A 16,757-nucleotide genomic window follows, 5' to 3' on the forward strand; every position below is an offset into this window, starting at 1 on the left:
TAGATTCCCTGAGAGGATTATTTGTATTTCTAGCAATGCTCCGTGAATCTTGTGTTACACACAGAGAGGAGTTAACATGAGAACCTGTTAATCATGTACATGGCATGTACGCTTTTTGGAGAGGATATACTTGATTCTGGCTCATCATTTGTGACCTGTTTGAGGTTTCTTGAGAATGAAAAGGTTATATATAAATTTAAGGTAACATTATCAACTGAAGTATAAATTTAAGGTCATATTAATAACTGAAGCTCTGTTAGATTTAATAAACAGAGAAAGATAAGCTGGGCTACACTGTACCTTTTCATGGTTTTAATCTTGGAAAACAATGGATTGCAAAAAATAAGAAGGATATGAGATATCTTCTGCTTGAGAACATCTGTCTCCAATTTTAGTTGTTTCAATTAACATTATTCTGTCAAGATATCTTTTTCTTAGATCAGAAAAGAAATATAGAAAAGAATTACAGAATATACTGTTTTCTAAGCTGAAGAAATCAATCAGGAATTTGGCTATATAGCTACCATTAATAATACTTGGATTATGGTGATAAACAAACCAAGATCAAGTCTAGAACTTCATACGCTGTATCTGTASTTACACAGAGAATTATATCAGTAATTAAAGCTTACTGCACCAAGTAAAGGATGGAGGTGGATATACTTACTATGTCAGCACGATAGCCACGGCATCATTTAGGACACTCTCTCCAAAAAGGAGCGTGTACAAGTCTGTGTCGACATGCAGCTCATGGAAAATAGCAAGGACTGTCACTGCATGGAGACAAAACAAGCGAGTCTGTTATTTTCATATTGTCTTAGCAGCTTAAAAAATAAAGCAATGATAGGGTATGTGTTTTGAGAAGTCCAGTCTGATTTTATTAGCTAAGTAGGTGACAATAAAGAATAGGGATCAAATGAATGGGAGATGTAAGATCCTTAAATCCAGCAATGCTATCCATTTTTTTGCTTTATCAGAATTAGGAAAGAATTTTCCCAGTTACATCCAGAATGACATATGAATRGAAGTATCACAGTGTATTTTACTGTGCATGAGAAGAATAAGATTTTGTCACCCCAGAGGAAAAAGAATGCTAGTAAGACTTCACTTTTGCTATCTGCTTTGTAGGTTATGAGAACAGCAGTTTACCTATTTTAGGAAARATATAATAATGTTTACTGGGGAACAGTTATTGGGATAAGTAGCCTTATACCCTGTCCTATGGGCAGCATAAATCCTTTCCCCTCAAGTGGCATGTTTGTAGTGATGAAACTCTCTTCTTCAGATCAGGACATCAAATATCTGCAAGTCATTTTAGGATTCCTTCAGCATATAATTAAAAACTCTTTTTTTCTCCCTGAGTTATATGTTATATTTAAATTTTAGCTTGCTAGTGCAATAGAAGAATTTATATTGTGACAAATTTTAATTTTAAAGTTGGATGAGTCCTTTAGACACACATCTTCCCAGGCATTTAGACATGTGGTCTGTATTTAGAAATCTAATTCGTATAGGTGTCTAAGGAGGCCTTAGTCATTTTATGCCTCAGTTTCCTTACCTGTAAACAGTGAGGCTTAATGCTTCCCTACACCTACATATTGCTTTGTAATCTCTAAATGAGAAAACCTATCTGTGCTCAGTTTGATATTAGTATTTTCTCTTTGTATGGAGGAAGCAGAACTTTCTCTTTTCAAACTAAATTTAATGAAAAGCCGCCCAATAATTGGTATGGTTGGAGAATACACGGTACCGATCTGCTTCACTGTTGCTCTTTCTCGTGCATAATTGTGCCTGTGACTTAACCCTAGTAGCACAGGAGACTCTTCGCGTCTCCAGGATGTCACGTTAACATCTGACATTTCCAAAATGGAAATTGCACACGTGTACATTAAGGCGGCTGTGGGTAATTTGCACAAAAATATGAGCAGGTGATTTTTTTTATTTTTTTGTCTTAATCAAAATTCTTGGAATTTCAGTCATAATTCTGGTAGCACTGAAATAATTGTTCACAAAATTTTCTAAGCTATGCTTAAATACCTGGGAAATTAGAAGATCGATCTATAAGCCCATTTGTAGATTCTCAGTTTTTCTGTGTAATTTTATGACAAGCTAAATGCTAAACCTAGCCCAATTTTAGTTCTACCACATCAGAACAGCTGCTTTATAAAAGATAGTTTTTACATGTGTAAAAACAGATTGGCTTGTTATTAATTTAGGAGCATATTTATCACCAGATTGCAAAAATCCCTCAGCTAGCTGTATCTCATACCGCTTGGTTTTATTATGTTTGAAAGGAATAAGAAAATCCAGAAACTAAATGAGACCAGTATATGAAGTATTGCTTACTTAGCTTAATCATGTGACTACATGACTACAATAATTAATATAATTTATAGCTCATTGGTCTAAATTCTCTTTGGGAGCAAGTTCCAAATGGTAAGAAAATAAGATGAGGGAAATCTCATTTTTGATTCCCATCCATGTTTCTCAGAAAAATAACAGCTGCAATTTAATTATGGACTCTACTAACCAGTTTTGCCACTCACAGATTGCCTCAGTGATGAGTAAGGAAAGAGCCTTAAAATATATTAATTATATATTTATAAATAAGCTTTAATAAAAGAGTTTATGAAATGTACTACCTGCTGTATAAATTATCCTTTTAAATGCAAAATCTTTGACTTTATGAGAAATGGGGCCTGCTCTTTCTGATAAATATCCATTTTTATCAATAAAAACAGCAGCACGACTCCCATCTTTGGCTCAGCTATCACCATAGTAACTTTAAGGAGAAAAGGGCCTTGTGATTATCACTATGACTGAGGTAAGAGAGTTCATACAGCTCAGAAATAGCTCGGCTTCAGCAAACCTTTCTGAAGGGAAATCTCTTTTCTACGCTTGAAATGTCAAAAGTTAAAAAAAAAAAAAGAAAAGTGTTGAAGATGCATGAAAGGTCTTTGGATTGGAAGGTCATTGCATAGGATGTGTTAATAATAGTGCCTAAGACAAAGTTCTGCCCAGTTATTTTCTGGTGGCCAAAGCAGAGGTCACATCTTTTCTGTCACAGCCGGCTTCAATGGTCACTCCAACTCGTCGCTTACAGACGGTGGCTCCCAAAGGCCTCCTCACTGCCAGGTCCCACCACCCACAATGGAGGGCCGGGTTGTGGTCCCTGCATCCCACCTCGGTCACCTCCTCCTGGCTGCAAGTGAGGAGCAATGAGGAACTGCTCATGGCCCAAAGCTTCTGCTCTCTAGAGCCAGGCTTTGGTTGAACTAAAACGCAGCGCTAAAACCAGGGAGACCCTTAAGTTGAGGAAACTGAGTGGCCATTTTATACAGACTAGCTATGAAGTTTGCAAATGACTTTACCCACGCTGTCCTTGYGGGCTGAGTCCTTTCCAGTCTTGCTTTCCAGCTGCGAGCGAGCCATGGGTTTCCAGTCATGGGTTGTGCCTTCTCGCCTGCACAAACCCTAGTAAGTTCACAGGGCTCAAAAAAGGCATTTTCCCCTCTGTCAGCTTGCCTCTCACTCTAAGGCTCTGCTTAGGTTTGCCTACCCCGTCCCACCCTCAACGAGGCTAATTGAGACATTTTGTATAAAAATCATTCTAACGTGAAGCAGAAGGAAAGGCCGTTATCACCTGCTTTGCTTTTCTGACCAAAAAAAAAGGGGAAAAAAAAAGTGAAGGTAGGATTTTCACTGTAAAAAGTGTCATCATTAGTGATGCAAGTTCAGCCTAAGACTAAATAAAGTAGGATTCAATTCCTTTCATTAATACTCTTGCTTAAATGTAATCTGCTCAAATAGCCACAAAACTTAATGGTACTTGAAGCTGCACCTGTAACAGTGCTAATAATCCAGCATCAGGAGAGGTTTTTCTGTGACTGATGAGGCACTTGTGTAAGAAGATGAAGTATAAGAAGAGAAGGGATGATATTCCCAAGTACATTTGATTAACTTTTGATAAATGATACCTATCAATCAGAATGATGAAAAATACACACATTAGTCTGTCATTTTAAATAAAAGACCAACAAAGGGAGAGTTTGGCAGAGTTTGAAACCTCTGTGCCTTGAGAATTAAAACTCTCTTCTGAATTACTGAAATGAGGTACCTTTTTTTCTTCTGAAAATGATAAATTATCTGAAGGAGATATTTCAAGAAAAAATAATGATGTGCTATTAAGCAAGTTTGCTTTGCGCCTAAAGATTCTAACTTTTTATCTAGTATACCTGMAGTTTTTTGAAGCATATCTAAATATCAGAGATGACATTAGGGACTTGAGATCCCAGCCTAAAATGACAAGTTTAGAAACATAAGCAAAATTTTTGAGGAACTAAGACTCTTCAATTGTTACGTTTAAGGGATTTTTTTTGTTTGAATTTTTATTTTTAGTTGAATATTTGATGTCATAGTGGTTTGWATATTAGCTTTCTGTAATCCTACTTTATTCTACTGAGAGTAGAAGAAATTAAAAGAATCTCAAACACTTTCCCAGATAYAGCAAATCATAAGTTCAGTTATTAATCACATTGCTTCATGTGCAAATTTTCTATAAAAGGAAGCCTAGCATATTGGAGAAAACCTTCTGAATTAATTTTACAGAGAAATCTGTGTATTGAACATCAATAAACACACCTCAAATGAAAACCTGTAAAGTGCTACAAGATCATTTATTTCTTCTTTCTAACAATATTAGGAGCTTCTAGCTACGTATAGTTTTTAATGTCCTGGTAATAAAATTTCTCATTTACCACATAAACATCTACCAGCCTTATCTTTACTCTTACAAATAAGAAACTCAATCGAAACAACTTCTGACATGTCAACAGATCAGCTTTTAGCATCTTGTTAGGCTTAATGGCTTTTCACTGCCAGGGGAAATTAAAACCCTTTCTGAAATGAGTTTATAATCCTACATAGTGAAAAATTAAATGAACAATCAAGTAGCAACTCTGACAGTAATTTACTGTTTTATCCTAGTAATTTATTATTCTATCCTTCTATAACACTAAAAACATTTCACCAGAGAGTTCTTTTTTAAGCTAGATATCACCTATCAATCATTAGACTGATTATTTTATGCCCTTGCATGTGTCATTCCTCCAGAGGACCATGTTTGAACTGATTTTGGAAGTCCAATGAACACTTTGCATGGCTTGAAATTACAATTCATGTGCAAACGCTTCATCACAATGAAATATTTTCACTAACTTCTACCACTAAATGAAGCAAAATTTTTATTCAAAATTCTGTAATTCTTTGGCGGGGGGGACTGGAAATTACAGAGAGGCAAAAYAGTTTACAGCATTGTAGATCAATAACAGAAGGAGGAAGACTGAACATTAAAATGGCGCATGGGCACTGTACAAGTGGAAGATCAATTACAAACAGCATTAATTGTTGATAGTTTTTCACACTAGAAATATTTTTCACAAATTCAGTGTTAACTATTTAAACTTGTTAAGAAACATTTGTCACTTCTTATTCCTTCCAATAAAAGTGGAATAACTCCTTTTTTTTTTTTTTTTATATATCATGAACGTTCCAGATGAATGAGTGGTGAATTAAAAGGGTAATCAAAATCAGTGTGTTTGTCTTCCACATGTCTCTGCAAGTCAACTTGTTAATTTGTGCATCTAAATAGTATTGGATTGCAAATCAGAAAAAGAAACTAAGCCAACTGCAAAACTCTATTCATAGTACAATCAAGAGCTCTGTTTGGAAGCTTTAAGCAACCCTTTTTCTATAAGCAATTAATTTTCCTAGGTTTTGTTTGTGCTTTCAGTCTCTGTGTTGTTCAGTTGGTTTGGTTCTTATTGTGTGCTGAGTCYTTTTAAAGAGATTTCATAAGAGGCAGGGTATTGGATATTTGGATTAATCTGAGAATAATGGTTTGATGAATTTTATACAGCAATCTTGCAATAACTGGTTTTATGAAAATAAATTATTTTAGACCCTATTTTAAGCCATCAAAATGATACATCATAAGCTGTCAATTTTCTTTGTGAAATAGCATTTAAAGAATGGAACAAATTGGTAGAATAATCTTGCTTTTTGTCMTTTCTTTTAATTGACACAAATTTGAAAGATTTATTCACAAGTTCGTTGGAGAAGTTTCTCGGGTGAGTTAACACTAGTGTGTTTGCTGCATGCATCATACGGTGCTCTGTGCTCCGGTCCCACCAGGATCCTGCGAGGATGCCCTGCGAGACCGCATGTGGGCAGAGCTACGGCTGAGATTCCCTAGGTCTCTTTCCAGCTTCTATTAGATTGCAACAATCAGCATAATTTTATTTATTATAGAGGTAATATCCAAAAAATCACCTGTTTTCACCTCTCCCTTCACGCTTGTCTTTTTGATGCAAAAAGCAATACTTTTAACATTATGGTGCTCTTGTTAAAATTTTCAACATAACAGCAACTGGACAAGTCTCTGGATAACTTTGAAGTTAGCCCTGCTTTAATTAGGACGTTGGATCAAATGGCCTCCTGAGGTCCTGTCAAATCTAAATGATTCTATAAATGTAAAGTCACTCTCTGTTTCCCAGGCCAGAATATTTGCTGTAATTTTAGGCTTCAAATCTCATATCTGCAACTTCAGGTCAACAGGTTGGTATTTATCATGCATTTTGTTTTATCATGCAACCCTGCATTTTAATTGCAAATTAGTWCCTTAAAAATAGTATTTATATAGCCAAATCTGAAAGCTGGTTTGCTGTATTGTTAAATAGGGCTGRATCATGCATGGATTGGGAGCCTAAGCTATGAGCATGAGGTTCCAGCGTGACAGCAGGTCTTGGCTCAGCAATCAGGACTCGGGTTTGTGAGCAATGAGGCTTAGCAGCCTTGTTCCAGGCTCCCCAGTAGCTGCATTTGTAAAGTTCATGAGCTAAACATAGCTTTAGCAGTTACTAAAATACCGAATTATGGGAATATCATGCTTTTAAGAGTTTTGGCAATAAATAAGATTGAGAAGAATGCAGTCTTTTAACATTTTTATGGTACGCACATTTTTTTTTTTTAATATATTCTTATTTATACCTCTAAGTATGGGGAAAAGAAAAATATTTTAAACAGTTACCTGGGTCTGTGGCAGACATCAGTGATCCAAAAAATAAACAGTCAGTAAAGTGGAATTCCCATCCTTCTAGATGGCCAATGTGTACCATGGCCTTCACAAAGCCATACATTATCAGCCTGTTAGAGGAAAGAAAAGACGTTCAGGTACAGTATATCACACGATTGATTGATTGAAAACATTAAATTCATATTTAACTAAAGAAATATTAAAGTATTTCTTGCTCTCTTCAGCTTCTTTTCAATGCACATATTGTATGAATACTGAACTCAAACACTGCTGGCTTATAGAAATTCTATTGAATTTTTAGGTGTTCAAGGATTGTATCAAAATTTTACAGACAATTTAAAAGAAGASACTCCTCTGAATAATTTCCATCCACTGGTGGGAGACGATGGTTATTTTAGATTTTGTTTGGATTTTTGCTGTGTTTTAACTTTCAGATGAGATCTCCAGAGGAGACATACATCTAACAACTCACATTAGCAGTGAGTCAATAAAGTCATGCTTCAAAATGCACTTATAAAACCTCACTAGTTTCACAGAAAATGTTATCTTTGGCCTTTATAAATTAGCAATAGTAGCCAAGATATGTAATCAAACAACAATCTTGAAATAATTTGAAAAATTCAGTTCACTTGCTGTCATAATCTGTACTAATTTTTATATTTTCCATACATTTCCCATTTAGTTAATAAAAACAAATAGATTCCAATGCATTTTCCTTGGACACAACACACTCAGTTGACAGCTGTGCCTTTCTAATTAGAAATTAAGAAAAATCTTTGAAACATACCCATAGTATACAGAGATCTAACCCTATTTTGCACACAACTATACACTTAGGATGCTTCTGAAGTCATGAGAGTACAGACAATTGGACAGATTCAGCCTTACTGAGTAGTTAGCTGGAGAGTTAATCACAAATTGTTTTCAGGTCCTATGATTTCTGACATTTAGTAGAACTGTTAAATTAATAAGGATGCAGAGARATCACCACAGAGAACCCCAAGGGTCCGAGTACTTGGACCCCTGCATTTCCATAATCTGCCTAGCAAATATACGATCAAAAATTACACTAAACCAAACCTGCTTGCATTTATGACCAGAGATACACCTCTGATTCAGTTAAAAGTACTTAAAAATAATAAATATAATTAAGTTTTGACCATTTGGTAAATTTAGCCATGATTTTTCTTTACACATTTATTATAGACATCATCCTGATCTTTAATTTTGCTTTTCACGCAAGAATAAATATTTTCCATCCCATCAATGAAGCAGATGATTCATAGACCATTAAACAACATACAAGAATATCAGTGTTCTGCTTTCAGATTTCCAAAGATTGGCTCTGATAAGCAGTGCTGTCTCCAAGGGTTTTCCTGCTTTGCTATTCAACTGTAGAGATTTCTTCTTTGTGCTTGTGTGAGGTAGGCGAGGTATATGTAAAGTGGAACAAATATAGGTTGAAATAATTCCTATAAATGGCTCATGGTAAAAGTGTGCTTGAACAGTGCAGTCAGGTGAGTAAATGTGTGCTGAGCTTTGCTTCCTAAAACAGCCTGGCCAAATCATCAGCTTGCATAAACTGGCCTCATGACCCCCATGCCTCTGAAYTGGAGCAAAACTGGAAAAAATACAGCAATCAAGGCATATGCTTCTACTTTGATAAATAGCTGCCTGCTCACATGCAAGGGAAAATGAAAATCTATGAGTTATAAAAGAACCTGCTCTTAATTAGACGTTGTAGGGGGCATAGTTAAAATGTAATGGGGCCTGCTATATAAAGAAGTATAATATACATCCTGGAACCTCGGTATGGGCGGCGCCATCTGTTTAATGGCATGATCAAAAGTTGTTGTTCCTTCAGTTTTATTAGTCCTTAGTGTAACACTGCTGAATCTCACTACTAAAAGTCTTCATTGTGTTAAAGGATTAAATAGAATAATTCCCAATTTGAAGTTTGTGCACTTTTGTTATGTAGCATGAATAAGATTTCTAATTTAAGCCTTTCTGGCCAAATATTTTCTAATCTGCAGAGCATTTTTCATCTCATATTTTAACTCCCTAAAGAATCTTACTTTATCTAGACATGATTATCTTGTAGCCTGCAGCCAGCTGAACACAGCTACAGACTGTGATCGTTGAAACAAAAGATTAAAAAAAACCTGAGGAGATGTATTTCTTCCTTTTCACAAGAAATAGCAATAGYAATAAGCAGACAATGGGAAAGGTAGAAGATTTTATTTTCTTACATGTGATGTAACACGGTGACTGCTATCCTAACAGTATAAAAGAAGAATCATTAGTCAGAATAAAATATGCATGCTGCCAAACATAAATAGAAGAGATGGAAATGAAATATTCATTCCCTTATTTTGCTCTTTCTGTTTCTGCCATATCAATATTCTATACAGTGGAATGCTTCACATCACATATTTTGGCTATGATGACTCTTTATTTCAAAGTGCTCTCTGTGCTAATATATCCTTTTTGTTGTCATTTTAAATCGCTTTTGGCCTTACAAAAAGGTATGTTCATGTTTTTCTTTTCTTTTAACAAATCTTTTAACCACTCACTCAATAGCTAGGGAAGACCTCACTCAAATATCTTGGGTAACAATAAACCAATAACACATTTACCCTAAACTATTTCTTATAAATCTAACCTGTAGAAAAGACGTTTTTCACTGGAAGAACAGAAAGGAAAGTGGCTTTACAAATTCTTAGCATCCACAGCTACCCAAACCCAATGAGTGTTTCACGAGCTCAGTTGTTCGTCAGGTCTGCAAACCTGCTCATAGACTCTACAGATTGGACAGAAACAGTTCCCATACGCCCAGCTCTGCCCCAGGTGCTACTCAGGTGATGCAGGAAGGGCTTTTGCTTAGTCTTTCCCAATCAGTTATGAACTTTCAGGTTATTTTTCAAAACAAAACCCTCTCCTTTCCAGATTGTTTTTCTTTAAGTCCTTACTATTCTATGGTTTCAAAACGTTTTGGTTGAAATTACTGCAAACAAATTCACCACTACTCACAACAGCACAATATAGCTTAATGCATTTTTAATATTCCTCTGATGAGCGTAGCACAGTTTGAGGATTCCCATGTTCCTGAGCTCCTTTTAAATCTGGGCCATTATACATTATATGAAGAAAACACTGAATCTCTTTGCAGTGAGAAAGTTGCACTTCATTTCTGAGTGATGACTGAAACCTCATAATTATTTGGGTATTTGAGCTATGAAACAGTCAGCTGTACTGTGTCCAAATCATAGTGCCATTGTATATTTTATTGTATTGCAGAGATGTCAACTTTATATCAAGATTTCCTTGATTTGGTGTTATTTATTGAGAGAACCTCCAGGAAATACTGGATAGTTGTAATCTTACATATGTATTTGCCAGGCAAATCAGAGTCACTGATTATATTGGCTAATTTGGTAACTCTGCACTGATTCTGTCTCCAATGAGGTGTTTCAAGGATGATCATTATTAGAGTAATCATCATCTGAAAGGTTCTTTCTATACGTGAAAGGTGTGATTATCCTCAGGAGTGTGGCCTGGTCAAAACAATATAGCTAGAAGAATATGCAGACAGCTTATAGTTTTTTAGAGTAGAAAGAAATGATAGTTATAAGGATTGTGTTCTAACAAAGATCAAAGCTACATTTTTTATAAATTTATCTTTTTTTTTTCAGAGAAAAAGGGAAGCTCTGTCTTTCTCCCTTATTCATTTCAGATCCATTTTCCACATTTTATAACAATTAGAGCTCCACAATACCCAATTCAGTACTGTGTTTCTGAGAGCAGTCAAACCAAGAATTTTTATAAGTTCAGAAAAACCCTGTTGCAGACAAGCATAAAATTGCTTTCTGAAAGAGTTTCTTTCTAGCTGAYGGAGTGCTTTATACTCCCACTGAAATGTGAAGGCTTCTAATCCCATCACATTATCAACGTAAATGCTTGACTTTTAAAGATTCTGCTAAATCCATCGCATTAATGACATCTGAAAGAAGTATCACTGACTGGCTACAGGCTAAGAACAAAAGTTTTTTTCTGCTTTATTTACTTTTGCTCAGATTCAAATATGGTAACKGCTCATGTAATTGCATTTCACATCATTGTTATATTGGCAACAAGGATGAAACGAGGGTCATTTTTGAATTTTCAACCTCAGAACCATCCCTTGTTCCACAAAGGTTTATTTAAGAAAATTCTTCAAAATTCCAGGAGAAAAAAAAAATCTTGTTTGAGAGTTTTTTTGAAAAAGAATTGAGAAATAGGTTTCAAGACAGTTGAATGAGAACGTTAGAATAAAAAAAAGTCCAGGCAAAATCTCCACAGCAACCATTCTATAAAATTTAAAGGGAAAAAAGCCAAAGATTCTGAAGCAGCAATATTTTCTCTCACATTTATAAAATGCAGTGTAAATATTGAATAACACATTGTAAAGATGAAAATAATTCTGTTTAATACGTCCCATCAAGATACATACAAAATTTTGATGTTCTTAGGTTTGCAAGGACCTGCGACTGTAGATTTCCACTGGAGCACCTGATTTTCCATTTAAATGAGCTTGTATTACCATTAAAAGATAATTAAGAACAGTTTGTGACTTTCAGAATAATGTAAATTAGATTAGAGAATAACCTGCTGTAAAATAGGGCATGAAATGAACTATAAAGAAACATGTTGAAAACCATTTTAACATTTTTATTGGACTAACTCAATCAAATAGAGATGCTTATGCTTGAGAAAAAGGAAAGGAAAAATTCATACCCAGACCTTAACTGGTCTTTGTCAGTCATCCTAGATGAACATTTAATAATCTATTTTAGTAGTAAAAAGTTTCTACCAAATATAATGTAATTTAARATAGTGGTAATGTCTAAGATATTAAAGATAAAAAAGCATGAAGACATCGACAATTCTTTAGGTTCTGAAAAGCTTAGAAGAAGAAAATAAGAAATTTGTGCTTCAAATGCACATCATCAATCTCATCTTTCCCACAAAGAGATGGCAAACTTTTAAATTATTATGGATTCTAAAGTGAAATCATTTGCTACAAAACACCAAGTTCTTTCATTTGTCATCTACCTAAAGAACCGCCCCCAACATTCTCAATTTGTTAAAAAAAAAAAAAAAAAAAAAAAAANAAAAAAAAAAAAAAAGCAAACACCAACCCCCCCCCGACAGGCATGTAGCGTTACAGCTAGCAAAGGAAATTAATGACAGATATAACTGGTATTAAAACTGTAGTTTCCTATCAAAAAAATTTAACGCAGTGATGCACAGCCAGGTCTAATGTGTCATCCTTCCCAGCCAGTTAATATCTTCTCTGGGTGAAAACATTTGTCCTGCTCAGAAACAAAGTGAGTCAGCAGACACTGAGCATTAGCACACTGCTACTTAACAACAAACAGGTTGTCTCCTGCTCTTTCAATAGGCAAAACACACCAGCAGCAGCCCAACAAAACTCAGTATTGTTCTCCTGTATTTTTATTACAAAATACACATATGCGGTAGGTCCACAACTTCTGAAGTGACAATAACAAGCAAATTTGACAAGGATCAGTGTCCCATGGAAGGGCTGAGTCTGTGGTGTTTTATGTGAGTTGTATCTTCCCCAACCTCATTATATTACTTCATCATAAGGATTACATTGCTCATTGTGTGCATAAATATTTTGACTAGSTCTTTCACGCAGTGTTGTTGGTTCTGCTTCATGGAAAATGGCTTTCCCTTCATTGAACTTCCGTTATTTTATACCAAAGTGCAACTAATATGYATCTATTAAAATATTTCCTTTATCTGAAAATGATGCCATTGTGCTTAATTTAAGACTTAGCATTTTTTTTCTCTCTCTCTCTCTCTGACACCGTAAAATGTCTATGGCCCCAAAATCTACCTAGAGCTGCAAGTGGACTTTGCATTAACTCCATCCTGAATGGGACAAGCTGCTTGAATGCAWCTCCTGATGGACGCTGTTCTCAGCTCCAGGGTTTACACAGGCTCAGGCACAGGACAAACTATTCCCCATGTAGGGTCTCTGCAAAGGCTTAGGCAGTCTTTAAAATCTAAAGCTATTACTGTTGCTTTTACTCAGAATGATTAAGTGGAAAATTGCCTCAAATGTTTCCTGGGTGAGGCAAATGAATGATAATTAAATTGATTAAATGGAAATGCAGTTGTGAGGTATTGGCTGCTTTAATGTGGAAAATTTGCTCTGTAGATATATGAAGGCTATGATTTTGATGAGAAAAAAGGGAGAAAAATCTACAGGAAAGATTTTGACTTTGGAACAGCTCTTCCAGAGCGCTGGTAGACTAGAGGGGAGGTAACTAAGTCTGTAAGTGAAAACACCAAACCAGCTGACAATGTTTTACCTTGCTCATGTGAATTACATATCAAGCTAAATGAGATTACAGGCATAAATAAGGTAAGCAYGTGGGATCTGGCCTAATCTAACCAAAAATAATATTAAAAAAACTGCTGTCTTTTTCTTCCTTTGCTCAGATTGTCACCTGTGTTGGGAGGGTATAAATGCAAAGTAACTTCATGGGCTGTTTTACAAGACACAGTGTTTAGTAACACAATTTAATTGAGAGTTAAAATGAGGGAAGTAAATTTGGTTTCCCCAGTAACAAGCTGATTATTTCACAGTAAGTTACACTTTTTWAAATTTATTTTTTAGTTTTCCACTAAGCCAATAAAAAATGACTGAATGATGTTTTCCCTTTTACTTTGCACATTAGGGCTGCTTTAGCTGAACCAAGGGCTACCAAGGAGCAAACAGGGCTGGAAAACAGGAGAAGTGAATGATCCACCCTCACCCCTAGCAAGTCCTTTGCTCATAGGAGTGTGGCAGTTGTGCGGCCCGTCAACTCCTCCTGTGCTGCATGAGGGGAATCAAGAGGCTAGATCCAGCCTGAGAACTGGGTACTGAGCTCACATCGACCTGCAAGGCTGCGTGTTTGTGGAAGGAGAGCTGGCTGGTGGAAGCGCAGGTGCAATTGCTGAGATTCAGGCTACGTTTGTGAGCGTGTCCTACTCCCGTGGAGCAGTTCTGAATGCAGCAGGTGCGGTGTGTAGAGCAGGAAGCCAGACACGCAGCACGCGATACAACCACAGGGCAAGTCGGGGTGAGAAAAATGCACTGCAATTGCTATGCATAAAGCTGGTGGGGCACCTGGGCGCCTGTCGCTGCTCCTGCAGAAGAGTGCCACGGGATCCTCGCACATGCAATATTCAGGACGTCAAGCAGCTTTACCGTTCTTGAAGCACAGCTAYCTGTGCATGTTGTGCTTGGCAACAGCCTATTAAAGGCAAGGGGGATATTTTCTGAACCACTGGCACTGCTGCATTCTGCTTCGTGCACATCAGCATTGGCTTGCACAGCTCACACCGCCGTGCTCTGCTCACGTGGGCCAGGCCAGGGAGGGAGTCAAGCGGCTCCCGGTGCTGGAACTCGGCAATCAGCTTTGACAAGGGGCTGGAAAATACTTCTCCAGCAATAGAACTGATTACACATTCACAGCTAGAGCTGCAGTGCTGTAGAAATGCTAATAACCTGTTCTCTATAATGGCAGCGATTACCGCTTTGCTTCACCCTATAGCTGGATCCAAGCAGAGAGAAAAGAGCTGATATTGCTGCGTGCCAGAATTGTTCCCTCATTCCCTGCACGTTCTCAGTTTTTATGTAKAGCGGACAAAGCGTTCATGGATGTGCTGCAGAGGGGCCTTGTAGGGGTGGAACAATGGGCTATATGGTCTAATAGCTCTTCTCTTGCTCTAATTTCTCTGCCTCCATGGTTTATTCTCTTATTTCACKACTTCAAGGGTCAGAGAAAGAAGTTAATTTTCCTAAATGAGCAAGACTGCAGAATATTCCCTTCTTGGGAGGACATTTATATAAATTAACTGATGTTACATCACTGAGTATTGCCTACTGTGAGCTGTGTTAACTTCTGGTTTTGATATTATTATACAGCAGCTGCAGTCACATTTGTCTAAAACAAACAGTCTTACAGAGCATCTGTTTAGAGTTCRTTGTACGCTGCAGCTTGCAGAAATCCTTTTTTTTTCTTCTTTTTTTGTAAATTCAATATAGACAATCAATTATTTAAAATGTTTGCCAGTAGCATTGTGTATTGTGGGTTAAGCCACAGTGCTCATGCTGCTCATATCCCATTAGGGAAGTCCTCTTTTCTAAATCAGACTGGGCCTCTGCAGATGTGCAAATATTTTGAGGCTCTGCACAAGAATAAAAAGTGCCTCAGAAATGGAACAAAACAAAASAAAACAAAAACAAAATAGGCTGCCCCTTGATAAACTTCCAAGTAATTCTATTGAATAAGTGGGTTTGGAATTTTTTAAGAAAACTTTAAAATTTGGCCTCAAGATCTTTACTTCCTTCTTTTCAGATTTTTGCTAATGTTAACATTAAGCTATACTTTTAATACCACTTTTTTTTTTTTTTTTTTTTTTTAAATCTACGCAAACACATCTTCCCTTTTTATTAGAGATTTCTCCCTTAGAGTAGTCACTGTTCTGTTTTGGAGCAACCAAAAGGTTAGACACTTCAGCAGAATTACTTGAACTTGTCAAACATCAACTGAAGTCAACCCTGGTTTGGGCTGTACTAGGAAATAACGATGCCCATGTTCTTTTTAGTAACCGAATGGACAGTAAAAGCCAACCAGAATCTGAAAGACAGGACAGAACATGGCAGAGCTGTCTGCAATTTAGCACTAGCAACAAGAGAGCAGGGAATAAATCTCAATTCCACATGATAGCTGAGGAATGCTCAGGCCTGGAAAGGAATGTTAAATATCCATTCAGGAGTACGAAACTTGCATGAGCTTTGAAGGAGCAGGGGGGAGTCACGCGTTATTTCTCAAGTGTGTTTGTGAACTGCACTTTGCCACCCTCTGCTGCCCAAATCCTACACAAAGCAGCATTAAGTTAATTAAGTCACAAGCTTATCTGAAGCAAACGATATTTTGTGGGACGCGTAGAGTGGGTGTCAGTATCTTGCGGTCTCCTTTCGCCTCAGCGAAGGTTATGGCGAGCTGCGTTTCGGGCTGCTCACGCCTCACACTGCACAGCCAGGGAACAGGCTTCTGTGCAYGAACGCCGTGCGTGGGTTTTGGCCCCTCTCTTGCAGGCACCCCAGTTGACGGTAGTGGTGACGTGGCTCCATTCTGAGYGCACAGACAGTGGCCTCCCCAGCTCTTGCAAATGGCATCCCCAGCCCAATGGTTTTGGCCTGGCTTAAGGAGCCCACCAGGATGAGTTTTGCCAACCTTTCTGCTCCTCCTCATCCTTTTTCAGCTCCAGCCTACAGAACACCAGAGCCTTGTTTGTCCTAGAAAGACTATTTGTACCTGCTTCTGCTGACTGAAAATACTTTCAACCTCAAATTAGTTTTAGTGAGTGTTAGAGCTTCTAAAGGATAAAAAGCAGATCCAGAAGATTCATTTACATGCACTGACGCTTGAATTTATTTGGTAGTATGGAAAGCAGAACCGGTCTGCAACACCTTGCCAGAAGAGAAAGAGCAGATGAAAGGAGGAATCGTGGCATTAAGGATTTTACATTTCCTTGGSTCTTTGATGTTCAGCTCCCATTCCTCTCCCCACAGCGCGAGCCCACACCATGGCAAGTGGCT

The 16,757-nt window shown here is 37.1% G+C and overlaps 1 protein-coding gene across 1 annotated transcript in view; it reads right to left on the reverse strand.

Annotated features, from left to right (window-relative positions):
• SLC9A9 (solute carrier family 9 member A9) overlaps window positions 1-16,757 on the reverse strand; it is a 94,097-nt gene that overhangs the window by 58,896 nt on the left and 18,444 nt on the right. Inside the window, exons 5-6 of the mRNA XM_026040099.1 lie at window positions 7,088-7,203; window positions 668-773 (exon numbers count right to left, since the gene is read on the reverse strand). Coding sequence (XP_025895884.1) covers window positions 668-773; window positions 7,088-7,203 — 222 coding nt within the window. The remainder of the gene's footprint in view (window positions 1-667; window positions 774-7,087; window positions 7,204-16,757) is intronic.

Source organism: Nothoprocta perdicaria, unplaced genomic scaffold (genome assembly GCF_003342845.1).
Source record: "Nothoprocta perdicaria isolate Ctin4 unplaced genomic scaffold, notPer1 scaffold_25, whole genome shotgun sequence".
Taxonomy (NCBI): Eukaryota; Metazoa; Chordata; class Aves; order Tinamiformes; family Tinamidae; genus Nothoprocta; species Nothoprocta perdicaria.